Source organism: Bubalus bubalis, chromosome 7 (genome assembly GCF_019923935.1).
Source record: "Bubalus bubalis isolate 160015118507 breed Murrah chromosome 7, NDDB_SH_1, whole genome shotgun sequence".
In the NCBI taxonomy this organism is placed as follows: domain Eukaryota; kingdom Metazoa; phylum Chordata; class Mammalia; order Artiodactyla; family Bovidae; genus Bubalus; species Bubalus bubalis.
In genome coordinates, this window is record NC_059163.1 from 33588713 (window position 1) to 33607408 (window position 18696).

The 18696-nt window shown below is 37.4% G+C and overlaps 1 protein-coding gene across 2 annotated transcripts in view; it reads left to right on the forward strand.

The window, feature by feature from the left end:
* Nucleotides 1–18696, forward strand: part of TMPRSS11F (transmembrane serine protease 11F) — a 96624-nt gene that overhangs the window by 72033 nt on the left and 5895 nt on the right. For both annotated transcript variants that reach the window (XM_044945832.2, XM_025289986.3), the window contains 5 exons: nucleotides 832–995; nucleotides 3335–3373; nucleotides 7483–7684; nucleotides 12241–12500; nucleotides 13589–13731. In XM_044945832.2, the coding sequence (XP_044801767.2) occupies nucleotides 832–995; nucleotides 3335–3373; nucleotides 7483–7684; nucleotides 12241–12500; nucleotides 13589–13731 (808 nt within the window). The remainder of the gene's footprint in view (nucleotides 1–831; nucleotides 996–3334; nucleotides 3374–7482; nucleotides 7685–12240; nucleotides 12501–13588; nucleotides 13732–18696) is intronic.

Below are 18696 nucleotides of genomic sequence, written 5' to 3' on the forward strand. Positions count from 1 at the left end.
TTATTGTAAATTTTTATATTTGAACTTATCAAATGATCTCCTTTTATAATTGCTTTCTTTAATCATCCATGTTTCAAACTCACATTAACTGACTACCAAGCCCCAAAATACCAATGGCTCAACACAATAAAGATCTATTTAATTTCCATGGTACAGTCCAAACAGATGTGGCATAAGTGGATGTAGGAATGATTGGGATTGTAGAATGGACTTGCCCACTGAATCTCTGGGTGGCAAATAAGGGAAGAGTGACAGCATGGAGGATGGTACAGGGATTCTTCCAGGGCCAGGTCTGGGAGCAGGTACATCATTTCTTCCCACATTTCATTGTCCAGGATTCACTAGAGAGTTTCAATAAACTTCAAGGAAGGCGAGGAAATGAAATTTAGCTCTTGCTTAGAAGACAAAGCTTAGAAGAAGGGTTTGGTGAGTACAAAGCATTGTCTTTGCCACACCACAACTGAGGAATAATGACCTTGGTTACAACTTGGTTTAGAATCCCTTAAAAAGCAAATCACTTAAGTGCACGTGTAAAGCATGATTTCACGAACCTCTCCTCCTCCCACAACCTCCTCTTTTTGAAGTTCAAAAAGGTTACGAAACTAAAATTATCTCACAGCTAGATGGTGAACTAAGTTAGAGGCAAGAATAATGTTTTTTCCAGCTATTTATCTTAGCCGGTATTCCTAGAGATCATTTAAAAATCTGATATGCACACATGCCACTCACTATGTTTCATTAAATCTAGTGTGAATCATAATGTGTAAAAATAGTTCCTGGTTAGAGAACTGACTTTATTATGATTACCTCTATCTGCTTTTTCCTCTTTAGTCCAGATCAAAATGGTATGAACATTCGTATGGTGCTTGTGTTTCAATTCCCATCCACCAATAGTGCTGAGCAAGTCAGGAAAAAAATTGAAAGGATTCTATATCAAAGTCTGAAGAGAGAACCCATGCCTTTGACTATATACAAACCATCATTTACACTCACACGTAAGTCCTTTTACCATCTTTGTGGTTCCCTCCCTTCACAATCCTCTTTGTATTTTTCATAAGAATTTAGGTCAATGTATTCTCTCATTTCAAGAATTCACCCTTGATAAATGTATGTCAGTGTGGATTAAAACTAAAATAAAAATTTGCTATGAGGTAAAGTCTAGTTTTATGATTTTTTTTTTTCATATTTAACTTGGGCATCACTATGGGTTTTTAATTCAGCCCTGTATGTGAATTTTCATGTTGGATCTTTTCAAAAGCATGAACGGGTAGGCAATAATTGCACCAGATGGAGGAGCCTGGTAGGCTACCGTCTATGGGGTCGCAAAGAGTCGGACACGACTGAGCGACTTCACTTCACTTCACAGGCTCAGGGAAGGTGTCAAACATGGGACCTGCAAGCATTGGCGGCGGGGGGCGGGGCAGGGGCGGTATTAAAGCACAGGTATCCTGACTCCCAGAGGCCAGTTCTGGGGGTTAGCTTCCATAGTATCAAAGAAACAGAATCTTTATGAAGGTTGAAGCCTGTTGGAAGAAGCATTAACATGAACCGTAAAGAGATTCTCTCTAGCTTATTTCCAATTTAAAACAATTTTAGTCATCTCCTCACAGATTCTTCAGAATACAAATTCAGGAAAGCTGTCATTTCATTTTCCCCCAAAAGCAGGAAAAAAAATGGAGCTCAAAAAGGTTATGAAAGTAAAACTAAAACTGCCTCACAGCCAGTGGGAATCCAAACTGAGAGACATTTCTGTTTTTCTGTACCAACACAAAATTGGAGAAAGTAAAATAATGTATTTCAAATAAGACTATAAGTGCCAAGATCAGGGACTGTGTCTTTTTATTTTCTTATTCCTCCCCCTGAACTCTAGCATATGTCTCACAGGCATTAGGTATTCCAACTCTGTTCATTGTTTCTAATTAAGTATTTCCAAATGTGGTTGCTTCTGATTTAATACCAAAAAATAAGACTTGTCCTTTAAATCTTGAATCTTTTCCCCTCCCAACAACTATGAATTTAAAAAACAGATTGTCTAATTTCTCTGTTGTTAGAAAACCAGGAAAATCCTTTAAATACATTTTGATAGAATCCCCATGCACAACAGTGATAACTTCTTCATAAAATAATTAGAAATGATTAAGAATATGGTATCCGCCTTTTTTTTTAAATCAATTATATTCCAAAGAAAAACATGGCATTGTAAATGGCAATGTCAAACTAAATCTCAATTCCTTGTAATGTAATTGTGCCTAACACATGATTATGTAAGCTAAAGTAAAATATCCACCATAAATTAAAATTGTAGAGTTTCTTATTTTACAATTTTAAAAATCATTTTTCAGCCTTCCTGGTCATGTATACTGACTTTTCATTATTATATTTATAAATAAATATACATTTATTACATGTATATTACATATATACATGTATACTGACTTTTAACATTAAATGATATTCTATGACCATCCTTGATAACCAAAATTCTACCACATACATTTTCTTCTGCTACATACAAAGCTCACACTAAATAAAGAGAAGTAAAATGTCCAGGAGACTTCTAATAGGATTTGGGGCTCACATTCCCCTTATGGGAAAGTCAGTAATGTTGCAGAAAATATGATATACTTTCCTACTTTCTAACAAATAAAACAAATACCAAACCACCCCAATCAAATGAAACTAACTATAAAGGAGCACTAAGATAAGTTTGAAGGGGAAAAGGTGTCACAGAAGGGAGACATAAAGTGGAGGGAGAGATAGGGGGCTGGCTGTATACAAGAGACCTTCATCCCTCCAGTACCTGCTGACTTCCACCATGTTCGCTGTGAGAGTCATCCTCAGTGAGAGAAGCCATCAACCTGCAATGACCAAGTTCCCACCCTTTGTAGTCAAAGGCCTGGGAATTGGTCTGTGAGGGACCTGGGATGCCTATCAACCTGGCTTCCAGGCACATGCCTAACACACATAGGCTAGTCCAACTGCTACAGCGAACACCAATTGTGATGGGAATAGAGGTTGTTTCCCTTACTTTTATTGGAGCTCCCACAGAAATCAATCATGGACATTTATCCTAATCATTCTCTCCTCATTTCCTAACTTCTGTTTTTTGGTTTCTTAGTGAAAATCAGAAAACAAAATGCTACCTTTTTAGAGTAAAATTATACATTTTTGAGCCAAATCAGAGTAGAGGGTTATTTATATATTTCTTGGTTACAAAAAATATATTATATGGATTCTTTGGGCAATAGGCATTTTATAGTAACCATTTGAACAAAATCACATGAAAATAGGAACATACACTTCCACCAACTAATTCATGTTTTGTTTATTCCAGCTATCGACAACAAAAAGATGAGGAATTTTCTCAATAGTCGTAAGTTCCAAAGCCCATGATTAACTGTCTATTTCATAGCAAAGATAATTAATAAAAGCCCAGAAAGTTGCAAGTAGAATTTACCACATTCTTTTATGAGGTATAATTGATATAACATTGTATTAGTTTTGAATGTACAATGTATAATTATTTGATATCTGTATTTCAAAATGATCATAACAGTAATCCTGAGCTGTTTTTTTCTGTTGTAAACCACTTAATCTTTTTATTATGTTTTATTATTGTTGACATTTTAAGACATTTAAATTTATACATTTACGCCAAATACAATTTTCAGTGTTTTGACTTACAGAATGTGGTAAAAAATTACATAGTATTCTTGATATTACATACATAACATATGTAGCTATATTTCTAATTTCTTGCATGCATGTGTGCTAAGTTCCATTAGTCGTTTTCAACTCTTTGTGACCCTATGGCCCATAGCCCTCCAGGTTCCTCTGTCCATGGGATTCTCCAGACAAGAATACTGGAGTGGGTTACCGTGCCCTTCCCCAGGAAATCTTCCCTACCCAGGGATGAAACCTGCATCTCTATGTCTGTTGCATTGGCAGGTGGATTCTTTACCACTAGAGCCACCTGGGAAGACCAATTTCACATTTTACTTATCACTAATCTTTACATGGACTTCCCAGGTGACTCAGAGGTAAAGAATCCACATGCCAATGCAGGAAACACAGGAGATACAGGCTCGATCCCTGGTTCAGGAAGATCCTCTTGAGGAGGAAATGGCAGACCATTCCAGCATTCTTGCCTGGATAATCCCATGGACAGAGGAGCTGGCAGGCTACAGTCCATGAGGTTGCAAAGAGTCAGACATGACTGAGCACCAGCACAAACTTTATATACTCTATTACTAATCTTTTTCAAAACAATATGTTCCATTTTATCCCAACAGTCACAGTCATTTACCCATCACTAAAGTCTCTTGCTTGATTGTTGTTCAGTCACTAAACCATGTCTGATTCTTTGTGACCCAAAGGACAGAAATATGCTAGGCTTCTTTGTCCTTCACTATCTCCCAGACTTTGCTCAGATTCGTGTCTATTGGGTCAGTAATGCTATCTAACCATCTCATCCTCTGCCGCTCTCTTCTCCTTTTGCCTTCAATCTTTCCCAGCATCAGGGTCTTTTCCAGTGAGTCAGCTCTTCACATCAGGTGGCCAAAGTGTCGGAACTTCAGCCTCAGGGTCAAAGTCTCTTGTTATACTTTTACTATTTCCCTTTCTTGAGTCTTGATTTGAATTCACCTTTTTGCTTGCTAAACTATATCTTTAAGTTATTTTTCAATAAGACAACTACATAGATGGTGTATTTTTGAGAAGTGGCATATATCAGAATCTCTTTCCATTGCCTTTATCTTAATGTTTTATAGGATTCTTGGATCATAAATTTTCTCAAATAACTATATATATATATATCATTCCACCTTCTTCTAGTGTTTTGTTATAGAGCAGAAGTCTAAGGCTGGTGTGATTTTTATTCTTTTAGGTTATCTTTTTGGTTCCTGGAAGAAGGTAGGAAATCTTTATCCTATAACTTTTTTTTTTTTTTTTTTTTTGGTCAAGAGATCTAGATGTGTATTTGACACTGAACCTTGTCTGGGACACTATGAGATTGTCAACTTGTACACTGTTTTTTCTCATCCTGGAAAAATATTCTTCCTTTATAAATTTGATGATTGACTCTGTTTTAACTGGTTTGGTTTTTTTTCTTCCTCAGGAACACAAATGATTTATTATCTGAATGTCCATTTACTGAACTCTATGACAATCATTATTTCTAGTTCCAGTTCAGTTTCAGTGCATTATGAAAGATCTCATCAGATCTATACTCCTTACAACCACTTACCTCAATCGTCTGGTGTCACATTTTCTCTTCTTCTATGTGGATTTATTATCTGTTATGACATTTCTGTGATTTCTTGAATTTTCTTGATTGACATACAAATCTTTTGTTGTGTGTACTCTTTTGTTGTGTGTACTCTTAGATTTTCCCCTTATGTTTGGCTACCTTTGTTTTATTAAGGCCATGTTTTCTTGAATATCTTTGCTGATACCAAGCACAAGTTCTGAAAATTTCTGAGGAAAATTTTCAGTGATATGTCTGTCTTCTAAGTTTATATATCATCTTATTTAGAGGGTCTTAGCCATGCCATACAGTTAGATGCAGGATTAAATTTGGATTTTAAAAACAGAGTATATAAAAATTCCATCAACCACCCACTTTAGGGCACCACCAGCTCCAGCATTCACGGGTGCCAGTACTCTGTCATTCTCTGTTTAAATTCCTTTTCATAAGTCCAATCACAGTGCTATAAAAAAACACCTACTACAGACTGGGTAGTGTATAAACAGCAGAAATATATTGCTAATAGTTCCGGAGGCTAGAAGTCCGAGATTGTTGTGAGGTGAGGGCCCACTTCCTACTCACAGATTCTTGCTGTACAGTCAAGTGGTGGAAGGGGCTAGGAGTTCCTCTGCAGACTATTTTATATGGTACTGATCCATTCATGAGAGCTCCACTCTCATGACTTAAGCACCTCTGGAAGGCTGTACCTATTAATACCACCACCTTTAAGGGTTAGGGATTTCAACTATAAATTTGGGGAGTACACATTCAGACCATTGCATGAAGTAACCACACTTTCATAGAACTTTTCATCTTTCCTGTGTTCCTAGATGAGATGGTGTGCAGGCATTGTGGCTTCTGAATGCATACATAGAGAAAAGAGTTGATGGGTCACGACTGGAAGGTTCAAACTAGAGCTTCTGTTTGGCGAGGGACTGGTGAATTATAGCTTTACTTCTGGTGTGGAAAATCACAATATCAGTGGCTTTGTCAGAATTGTTAGGGTTCTCCACACAGTTCTGGTTCAAAGAAATAGGTTGGGCAGTCCAAGAAGTTGTTTTTTAAACCAACCCACTGAATACTGCAGTTACTGAAAATTACCTCCAAAGTGTATATATTTTTTTCTTATCTTTCCTTAATTTTTGGTGATTTTGTTCCTTTTGCCTTTGAGCAATACCATAGACTCAAATTTTTCATCTTCAGTCTGAGGATAATAACATCTAATAACATAGAGAGATAATAACAGTTATTAAAATTAGGGCAAGTGCATGTAACACTATGTACAGAGTCTGGATCATAACTAGTAGATATTATTTTTATTATTATTACCTTCACATTTATTTTTAGGGGAAATTGGGAGAGGAAGCATTAGACTCTACTCATGTGGCACCATATTAATGGAGAAACTCTACATGATGGAATTATGATAAATTTATAAATATGATTTCAAGCAACTATTTTTTAATCTGTTTCTTAATAAAACCTCTTTTTCAAAAAGTGTATTGTTAATAAAAATATAAACATTAATAATTAGAAGGCACACTAATAAAGTATACTAATACACTATCAGGTATTATTTAGGGTTGAAGTCTAATCAACTGAGAATTTGTTATCAGGGAATCAGAATATGTTAAAAAAAAAACTAGTCTTTTTAAATTTTAGAAAAGCAAGATAGTCATTAGTATTTAAGATGGTTAAAATTCAGGTTTCAAAGACAATGTACAGGTTTATGTCAAGGCAGAATCATGGCTGACATTCAGTGTTGCACTCTCTCAGTAGTAAGAATATAAATTTCGATTTAGAGCCTTCTAATCCTTCCAATATCCAACTCTGTCTCTTGCCAGCTGTGTTACCTTCAGTAATTTATGTTCTTTTTGTTTCCTCATTTAAAAACTGTTTTGCTACACATGTATCGAAAACTCTCAGCAGAGGATCTACACATTTTTATGCTCTTAAATTATCTATCTACTTATCTATTTATTCATCTGTATATGCTCCATATAGAGGCAGAAGTTCATTCTGGTTTGGATACCTTGAAATGTTGGTAAATATTTCTTTTGTACCTCTCTGGGAATAGTAGCACCCCTAGAGAATAACCCCAGAGACTGAGTACTAGAAATGGGTTAAAGAGCAACAGGTTTAATGGACCCTCTAAGCATCTGCGCCCAATGCAAATCAGGATGTGCTTTTTTCCCCTCGTTTTCATGAAATCAAGGTAACACTTGTTTCTGTGACAGGCTGTGGAATAAGGGTGACACCTTCATACATGCCATTACCAGCATTTGCGTCTGTGGAAAGAATTGTCCAAGGAAGTGAAGCAGCTCTGGAAGGGGAGTGGCCATGGCAGGCCAGCCTCCAGCTCATAGGGGCTGGCCATCAATGTGGAGCCAGCCTCATCAGTAACACGTGGCTGCTCACGGCAGCTCACTGCTTCCGCAGGTAAGTTTATTAGAGCTCTTGTGAGTCTTGTTTACTCAGTTATTAATTACCATCAATTTAGTGCCTGGGAAGAGTCCAATCTCACCAAAGTATCCTCTACTCCACTCTAGATGGACGCTATCCCCTAAATGCATAATGGCTGCTCCATGCCCCAATCGAACTCATCCCCTCACCCTTCTCTCAATATATATCATGTTTGGTTTGGTGAAAACCAAACCAAAGAGCCATTCTTATGGCTCATTCCATCTGTTTCCTTGTATGTAGCATCATGAAACTATGCGATCTTTTTCTATTACATCATAAATTATTTTAAAGACTATTATACATGTACAAATTTAAACTTCTGTATATTTAAGGAAAATTCTGCCACTTTTACTTTTAAAAAATTATTTCATCTATCCTCCAACTATCAACATCCACCACCACTTATAGGGGAAAAAAAAGCAAAGGTATCATTTTTGAAGCTCTCCCTTACAATTTTGGAGAAGCAAATGGCAGCCCACTCCAGTATTCTTGCCTGGAGAATCCTATGGATGGAGGAGCCTGATGGGCTGCTGTCCATAGGGTCTCACAGAGTCGGACACGACTGAGGCAACTTAGCACACATGTATGCATTGGAGAAGGAAATGGCAACCCACTCCAGTATTCTTGCCTGGAGAATCCCAGGAACGGAGGAGCCTGGTGGACTATCTATGGGGTCGCACAGAGTTGGACACAACTGAAGCGACTTAGCAGCAACAGCTTCCAATTATCCAAGAACCATGTGGGCTGGTAAAGAATCTACCTGCAATGCAGGAGACCTGCGTTCGATTCCTGAGTTGGGAAGATCCCCTGGAGAATGGAAAGGCTACCCACTCCCATATTCTGGCCTGGAAAATTCCATAGACTGTATAGTCCATGGGGTCACAAAAAGTCAGACATGACTTAGCGACTTTCACTTCATTTCATGTGGGCTTTTCTGGACTAGAGAGGTGTGTGGATGGTGGGAGAGATCTACCAACCTATATCACTGGCCTCACAGTGTGGAAGATGGGTCCTACAAAACCTGAAAAGAGCTCTCTGTTGGCTTTCACAGTTGTAACTCTTAACACTTAGCTATATCACTTCACATACACAGACGTGCACAGGCACGCTATTGCCCAAGATCAGGGACACACTATCTTTTTTCCCTGAGGTTTCAACATCAGGGTACAGAGAGTTTTTCCATTTAAACCCTCAAAAGACAAAAGTTCTGAAAAAGGTCCTGGCCAATGACCCTGTTCACACACCCTTTCAGAAGAAACTATCCTTGGTGAGTCTAGGTGGTGCTTGATCATCCTTCTAAGGGTAACACCCAAATTGTTCTAAGATGCCTACACCTTTATTTATGGAGTAGATGTGTAATGAGAATGACCTAATGGATTTAAGTTGATTGTCACTGTCTCATGAAAAAAGAGAAAAAGGATTCACATGTACGCATTTACAACCTCAGTAATATCATCGTGCTCAGGTAAACTTGAGTCTCACTAACTTTTCAAGGCTTTATGATTTTCTCATGCTCATATAGTCCTCCATTTTTCATACATTTTTAAAATTTATAACTGATATTTGCTTACATGAATTAAAAAGAAATAAGCTCAGAATGTAAAGTCTTTAACTATTGAGTGAAGAATACAAGCTATATAGACTGAGATCCATGTTCTAGCAGGTCCAGTTCCATTTCTGTGTGGGCAGACATATAGAGGGACTAGCCATTGAGTTTGATAAAACAGAGATAACTGGTGATCTTGATAAAAGAAATTGTGATGATGTGATAGGGGTGAAAATGAGAGAGAAAAGAAAGAGAAGGATAGGATGTAGTGAGTTTAGACCCCACTTTCAAGGAGTTTTTAATGAATGGGAGCAGAGAAATTTGATAGTCCAGGGTGGCTGTGGATTCTAAGGAGGAATTTTTTTTTTTAATGTGAGAACTGTGATAGCATATTTTTTGCCACTAATAATAAAGAGTTTGAAATTATAATGATTCTGGAGAGGAAGGAATCAATTTTGCATGTGATATAATTTCATATAATTGCATAATGAAGTGCACTATTGTGAAGGAAAAATAAGGGTACTTTGAAGACAATATCACAATTATCCAAATACTTTTTAAAATTTTATGTTTTTTCCTACAGAAATACTATATTTAAAAAATCATATATAAGACAAATGTTAGTACCTTTATGCCCATGAAAAATGATCCCTGTCTTTGTGAAACAAGTGTATATAGGGAAAAGTTCTTGACAGGATATCATGAGACCTGGGCCATCTGTCTCTGACACTAACCAGCTGAATACATCATGTACCTGGCCAAGTCATTTAATTTCTGAATTTCAGTGTTCTTATCTGCAAAGCATGCTGAACTGTGCCTATTACTTGAGTCTCCCTTTCTGGTTTTTCATGCATGAAGAGATAGGTATTTCTGTTTTGTCTACTCAGTTGGTTTACAAGATCCTTAAGGACTGAAGTAATATGTCTTTGTAGATTCCAGAATTCTAGTTTTCAAATGAATGCTTCATCCTTAAAATTTCTGCTTTGAATTAAACCTTCCTTTATTTTTTTAAAATATAAATTTATTTATTTTAATTGGAGGTTAATTACTTTACAATATTGTATTGGTTTTGCCATACATCAACATGAATCTGCCACAGGTATAAACATGTTCCCCATCCTGAACCCCCCTCCCTCCTCCCTCCATATACCATCCCTCTGGGTCATCCCAGTGCACCAGCCCCAGGCAACCAGTATCATGCATAGAACCTGGACTGGCGATTCATTTCATATATGATATTATACATGTTTCAATGCCATTCTCCCAAATCATCCCACCCTCTCCCTCTCCCACAGAGTCCAAAAGACTGTTCTATACACCTGTGTCTCTTTTGCTGTATCGCATACAAGGTTATTGTTACCATCTTTCTAAATTCCATATATATGCATTAAAAGAAATCAAAATATGCGTAGAAACGAGTGAAAATGAAAACACAACAACCCAAAACCTATGGGACACTGTAAAAGCAGTCCTAAGGGGAAAGTTCATAGCAATACAGGCATACCTCAAGAAACAAGAAAAAAGTCAAATAAATAATCTAACTCTACACCTAAAGCAACTAGAAAAGGAAGAAATGAAGAACCTCAGGGTTGGTAGAAGGAAAGAAATCTTAAAAATCAGGGCAGAAATAAATGCAAAAGAAACAAAAGAGACCATAGCAAAAATCAACAAAGCCAAAAGTTGGTTCTTTGAAAGGATAAATAAAATTGACAAACCATTAGCCAGACTCATCAAGAAACAAAGGGAGAAAAATCAAATCAATAAAATTAGAAATGAAAATGGAGAGATCACAACAGACAACACAGAAATACAAAGGATCATAAGAGACTACTATCAGCAATTAAACCTTCCTTTAAAGTGTAAATAAGTAGAGCAGCTGAGAGAGGAGCCCCCCCTCCCCAACAGCATACCCCAATTCCTTGGCCCCTAGGCTCTGCCTGCTTATCCCTGGGGCAGTACAGAGTACTTTGAAAGCCACTGATCTTTCAGGTTTTTCATTACACTTAAAGCTTTATGATTCACCAGCACAGTAATCCTGCATGAACAGGGAAATTCCCTTTTTAAATTCTCTTATGTGTAATTTCCTTTTACATAATTTTCCTTTACAGAGAGAATTCAAGTTTCTATATATTTTTGTCATTCTTGAAAGGGCTGATTAGACAAACAGGGAACTGAGGTTTAGGGTAGAGCAGGGAGTAAAGAGATGATAGAAGGATGCAGAATTTGCTTGTAGTGTAATCTCATGGTAGAGAAAAGCATCTGTGTTAAGGGAAAGCCTCAAAAATAGTAAAAGGGACTGACCAGGGCAGATGAAAGGGTAGTGGGAGCTCTAACAGCACAGCAATGAGTTAAGGCTGCTTTTAGCCCTTGAGTATTGGGGTAGGGTATGGGCACTGGGTGGAGAAATAATCCTGTATACACATGAGGGTTTGTGAAGAAGACAAATTATACTTTATCTCAAAGATCAAGATAAGACCTAGTAAACAAGAGTCAACAGGTTAAATCATAAAATAAGAATGGAGAGAATGCCTCATACAGAAGGAAATGCCTCTTAGGGTGATAATGTCCAAAACAGATCAAAATTAATTTCTATACACTTCACTGAAATTAGAGAAAAAAATCAAATCTGAAGAGTTTCTAATGAACAAAATTAAATGTTAATTTAACATTAAAATGTTAGAATTAAAATGTGAGAAACTAATTGTATAGTACCCATTATTATTATTCCAACTGCAGCATGGAATTCCACTTAGCTATTGTATTCTTTTAAATTTTAGAACTTGTGAAATATTTTAAGAGCTTTCCTACTCTCACTTGTATCATCAGTATTTTAACCACTTTTTTTACATAAGGCCATCAATTGCAAATTCTCTCGCTATAGGAATTTTTCAGGGACATAATTCCAATAGTTGCTGAGAATACTGTCTCAACTGTTTTTAGAGGATACAGTTAAGTATAACTAATCGTATTCTTTATTTTTTTGCAGAAATAAAGACCCAAATAGATGGATCGTTACTTTTGGTATAACTATAACACCACCTGCAGTGCAACGAAGTTTGAGGAAAATTATCATTCATGAAAATTACCGTAAAGAAACAAATGAAAATGACATTGCTTTGGCTCAGCTTGATACCCGAGTTGAGTTTTCAAATGTAGTTCAGAGAGTTTGCCTCCCAGATTCATCCATAAAGTTGCCACCTAAAACAGGTGTATTTGTCACAGGATTTGGATCCATTGTAGATGATGGTGAGTTGTTCAATGTAATTTACTTAGTACAAATTTATCTTGGGATCTAGTGTGCCATCTAGGGGATACCTCTTTAGACTTTTCATTAAAATGTTCATGCTTCTAACGTATATGGGCTTCCCTGGTGGCTCCAATGGTAAAGAATCTGCCTGCAGTGCAGTAGACCCGGATTCGATCCCTTGGTCAGAAAAATCCCCTGGAGAAGGAAAGTATGGCTCTGAGAAGAACAAGGTGCTGTGTGTTAAAGTAAAAAAAGTAAAAGGAATCATATACCCATCCTTGAGGAGTTCACAATTATTTGTAGCAGTCGTGGGGCAGAGGAGAGTTCAATAACATGGATAAGATGAACAGATGGTTCTGGGTACTCTAAGAAGGAACAAAATGCTATGGGAGTACAGGGAAGTAAATTACTACAAATTGTATATTCACCAGATATAAACACTCCTGGCTTGCGTATACTTCATATGCTTTTTTTTGTTTTGTTTTAATTCTTCCTAATTTTAATGAGGATATACAATGGTCATAAACATGGAAGTGGTTTGTGAATGTTTTGAGACTAACGTATGCAGTATTTTTTCCTCCTAACCACTGGCCTTCTTCTCTGCTGGTGTCATGTTGTTGGTATATCTTCAGCATTTGCTTTGTTTCTCATGCTTTGAGACATTCTGAAATAACACTGTACAGCATAGAGCAGGGCCCTGTGCAATTTGTATCCTGGTTTATACTTGAGTAGATTTTGGAAAATCAATGAACTTCTCTGAGCCTCAACTTCCTTATGTGGAAAATGATGAAAAAAAGTCATATGCACACAATATTGTGTGTAGTTTTGAGGGTTCAAAGAACTTTTGAAGGTCCACAAATACGCAAGAGTCAGACACGACAGCAACTAAACTACCACCACCACATATATGTGTACTGTTTCCTTGCATGTAGACATTTATGCCACAGAAAATAAAATTAGGCAATCATTAATAATGAAAAATCTAATGCTTTTACTCCTAAGAATATACAATTCATGTGTCTTCTGACTCTTAGATATAGCTGTGTTCAAAGAACATGTTTTGTTTTTTCATTTGTTTGTGTAATAGGACCAACACAAAATAAACTACGGCAAGCCAGGGTAGAAACCATAAGCACTGAGGAGTGTAACAGAAAGGATGTATATGATGGCATGATAACTTCAGGAATGTTGTGTGCCGGATTCATGGAAGGAAAAGTAGATGCATGTAAGGTAAGTCCAAAGTCAAGGTCGACACTTCAAAAGGAAAGTTTCCATTAATGATTTCTAATTTGAGCCTATATGTTTACCTGAAAGAAAAAAATGACATGAATTTTATCAAAGAATCAGTTTACCTAAATAACCAATGATAATAAAAATTATTATATTGAGTGTTTATTAAGCAAAAACAATGCTAAACACTTTCTATACATTATTTCATTTAATATAATGAGATGGACATAGTTCAGTTCAGTTCAGTCACTCAGTCATGTCCAACTCTTTACAACCTCATGGACTGCAGCACGCCAGACCTCCCTGTCCATCACCAACTCCCAGAGCTTGCTCAAACTCATGTCCATTGAGTCGGTGATGCCATCCAACCATCTCATCTTCTCTCATCCCCTTCTCCTCCTGCCTTCAATCTTTCCCAGTATCTCTTTTCCAATGAGTCAGTTCTTCACATCAGGTGGCCAAAGTATTGGAGCTTCAGCTTCAATCAGTCCTTCCAATGAATATTCAGGACTGATTTCCTTTAGGACGGATGGGTTGGACTTCCTTGCAGTCCAAGGGACTCTCAAGAGTCTTCTCCAACACCACAGTTCAAAAGCATCAATTCTTCAGCACTCAGCTTTCTTTATAGTCCAACTCTCACAACCATACCTGACTACTGGAAAAACCATAGCCTTGACTAGACTGACATTTGCTGGCAAAGCAATGTCTCTGCTTTTTATATGCAGTCTAGGTTAGTCATAACTTTTCTTCCAAGGAGCAAGTGTCTTTTAATTTCATGGCTGCAGTCACCATCTGCAGTGATTTTGGAGCCGCAAAAAATAAAGTCTGACGCTGTTTCCACTGTTTCACCATCTATTTCCCATGAAGTGATGGGACCAGATGCCATGATCTTCGTTTTCTGAATGCTGAGCTTTAAGCCAACTTTTTCACTCTCCACTTTCACTTTCATCAAGAGGCTCTTTAGTTCTTCACTTTCTGCCATAAGGGTGGTGTCATCTGCATATCTGAGATTATTGATACATCTCTTGGCAATCTTGATTCCAGCTTGTGCTTCTTCCAGCCCAGCGTTTCTCATGATGTACTCTGCATAGAAGTTAAATAAGCAGGGTGACAGTATACAGCCTTGACGAACTCCTTTTCCTATTTGGAACCAGTCTGTTGTTCCATGTCCAGTTCTAACTGTTGCTTCCTGACCTGCATACAGGTTTCTCAAGAGGCAGATCAAGTGGTCTGGTATTCCCATCTCTTCAAGAATTTTCCACAGTTTCTTGTGATCCCCACAGTCAAAGATTTTGGCATAGTCAATAAAGCAGAAGTAGATGTTTTTCTGGAACTCTCGCTTTTTCTATGATCCAATGGATGTTGGCAATTTGATCTCTGGTTCCTCTGCCTTTTCTAAAACCAGCTTGAACATCTGGAAGTTCACAGTTCACATACTTGTTGAAGCCTGGCTTGGAGAATTTTGAGCATTATGTTACTAGCATGTGAAATGAGTGCAATTGTGTGGTAGTTTGAACGTTCTTTGGCATTGCCTTTCTTTGGGATTGGAATGCACACTGATCTTTTCCAGTATTGTGGCCACTGCTGAGTTTTCCAAATTTGCTGGTGTATCAAGGGCAGCTCTTTCACAGCATCATCTTTTAGGATTTGAAACATCTCAACTGGCATTCCCATCACCTCCACTAACTCTGTTCATCGTGATGTTTCCCAAACCCCACTTGACTCTGTATTCCAAGATGTCTGACTCTAGGTGAGTGATCACCCCATCGTGGTTATTTGGGTCCTGAAGATCATTTTTGTGCAGTTGTTTTGTGTATTCTTGCCACCTCTTCTTAATATCTTCTGCTTCTGTTAGGTCCATATCATTTCTGTCCTTTATTGTGTCCATCTTTGCATGGTACTATTGACGTAGTACCATGACGTAGTACTATTTACAAAATAGAAAATTAGTCTATTGCTCCCGTTTCTGGTTCAGACAACCTCGTATGCTCTATTGTTATTTTCTAAGGCAAATTTGTAATCAAAAGGCAGAGAAACCTCTCCTCTGAAAAGCACTTTATTCAGCTGTATCATCATCTCTCATCTATCTTGTTTTTATCCCACCTCCTAATCTCTCTACTTTGTTCCACTCATTCTTTCATGCCATTGATGCCTAGAATAGATTCCACCTTAGTTCTAACTTCTGCAATATTGTCATCAGCTCATTTAAATACTGGATCCTTAGTTCGTAGATCTCAACCTCCAGGGACCTTCACTCCGCCTCAGTCACCTATTCCTAGGGCCACACCTTGAACCTTGTCATCAAAAACTGTTCCATCTCCAATGACACTAAATTCCCAAATCTTCCTATTTAACGACTATCCTCAGTCCTTTCTGCCTGATTTTCAACTACTTCTGTTTCTTTGGTCACACTGTTATAATCCAACCTACCAATCCTCACTGCCCAACATACACAACTTACACACATATTCTTTGTGTCCCTTCTCTGTTTTATTTTCATTTCTAGCTCTTACACCATTCAATGCACAATATATTTTATTTAACTGTCTCACTAGCCTAGAAAGTGAACTCTGTGAAGGCACTCATTTTAGAGCATCTATTTTATTTACCTCTGTTTTATGAATACCTCAACCAGTCTTGGCACAAATATTTGTTGGCTGAATACCACCCTTCTTCAATTTCACAGAGTCTTGTAGAGCACAGATTATCTGCTGTTTCACAGTCCATTAATTCTTTCCTTTCTTCCACTGTTCACTTGTCCAATTTAGATTTCACTGTGATCATTTTTTAAACATTTTTGCTTATACCCCAAACCCACTTGATGTTCTCTCTTCCTAGTGTTTATGTCTGACAAGTTCCAAACCTGGAAGAACTCAGTTATTCAGACTCTCTGCCTGCATCTGGGAAGTCATATGCTCCTGAAAAAAATACAGCAGAACACATGGCTCCAGTATGTGTTCCACATAACAAAGCTGACAACCTTACTATTTTTGTTGCTTTTTCCTAAATTTACCTTTCTCTGAATTCTCCCACCATTCTACACTTTCCTTAACTTCCAGTTTTTCCTGTCCATTTATTCTCAACTGATGATTCTGTTCTGAATTTTCAAAAAAAAATAAAGTCATAGTAAGGAATTTCCCCATCTTCCTAGCATCAAACGTTGCAGATCTGCCTTTATCTGGACCCTTCTCATCCACCTTCAGCTTAGGTTACTACAGAGAAGTTGCTCCTTCGCTAAGGATAGCCCTTTCCCCACTGTTCAAATTCCTCTTCTTGTTGACCTTTTGGGGAAGTTTACACTAGCAAGTGGGCTTCCCAGGTGGCACTAGTGGTAAAGAACCCACCTGCCAATGCAGGAGACATAAGAGACGAGGGTTCGATCTCCAGGAAGACTCCTTGGAGAAGCAAATGGCAACCCAGTCCAGTATTCTTACCTGGAGAATTCCATCGACAGAGGAGCCTAGCGGGCTACAGTCCATAGGGTCACAAACAGTTGGACACAACTGAAGTGATTTAGCATGCATATATTAGCAATTACAGTCTCTCTTCTTCCAGAGTCAACATTTCTCTTGTAACTAAATTCTCTATTCAGATCTCTCAAGTCATGGAAAAAAAAAAAAAAAAGCCTTCAGCTAGCCTCTCATTTTATCTCTTTACCATCAAATATTTGAGAAAATGTTTATTGTCACAATTTTCTCATCTCTCACTAACTCCTCAGACTGTTTCAATATGGTTCCTGCCCTATTGCTTCATCAAAATCTCTCTTCCTAATGTTTTCAATGAATCACTAATGACCATCAACAATTTGAGGGGGTCTTTTTTTCCTCTTACCAGTATTTAATAGTGCTTACCACTCCCTCTTTATTGAAATATTGTCTTCTCTTGGCTTGTAATAATTTTCACTTTGCTTCTCTGTCTCCTTTTCAGTGTCCTTCTCTTAATCCCACCCATTACATGTTAGTTTATGCCTGTTTATCCTTTCACTCGATACTTTCTCCCCAGAGAATCTAATTCTCTTTCATAGCTTCAATTATCTTTTTTTTTTTTTTTTTTTTGCCGATACTACATAAAATTTTACTTTTAGCCCCATCCTCTCTTTTGATCTCCAGATTTATCTATTCTATTCCTACTTGGCAGCTCCAGTTGGATATTTCAAAGGCACTTCAGATTCAAATGTTGTACCCGATTCTGCTCTGATTCTTCTCCCCAACTAATCTTCTTTCTGTGTTTTGTATTTCTGTAAATGGCATTCCCTTTCATTCTGTTAGATACGCCAAAGGCTAGAAACGATTGTAATTTCTCTTTATTCCATATTCAAATAACCACCTAATCCCATGGATTTTACTTCCTTAAATCTCTCTCCACCATCTTTTGTCTTTCTATCCTCTCTCAACCTCTCCTCCCCTTCCTGTCCCTTGACCACCTCCCATACACATTAACTATCTAGTTTATCTCTTTGTATTCATTCTTATGATCCTGTAGTGCATTAGTCAAATAAATTTCAGGATGGTTTCTAACAGGATGCAATCTGATCATGTTAACACCCTCCTTAAAACACTGTGGCAAAACCAATACAATATTGTAAAGTAATTAGCCTCCAATTAAAATAAATAAATTTAAATTAAAAAAAATAAAAAAATACAGATCTGAAAAAAACACTTAAATCTTCAGTGCTTTACCTTTATTTTTATCTTATGATAAAAACTTCTTAAAAAGACCCATAGGACTTTATATAGAATAGCCTCTCCTTACTGCTATGGCCTCATTATGTACCACTTGCTCACTTGCTGTCCTCTCTCCAGTCTCCTATTTCTACAAGCCTTTGCATATGCCATGTTGCTTCATGACACAGAGCATTTGTCATGCTTCCCTCTGTCTAAAACACATTTCATTCACGCCTTGCTTTTCATGATTTACTCTCTTCCTTCAGCTATTTGATTGATTACATTTGACCAAGGGAAACAT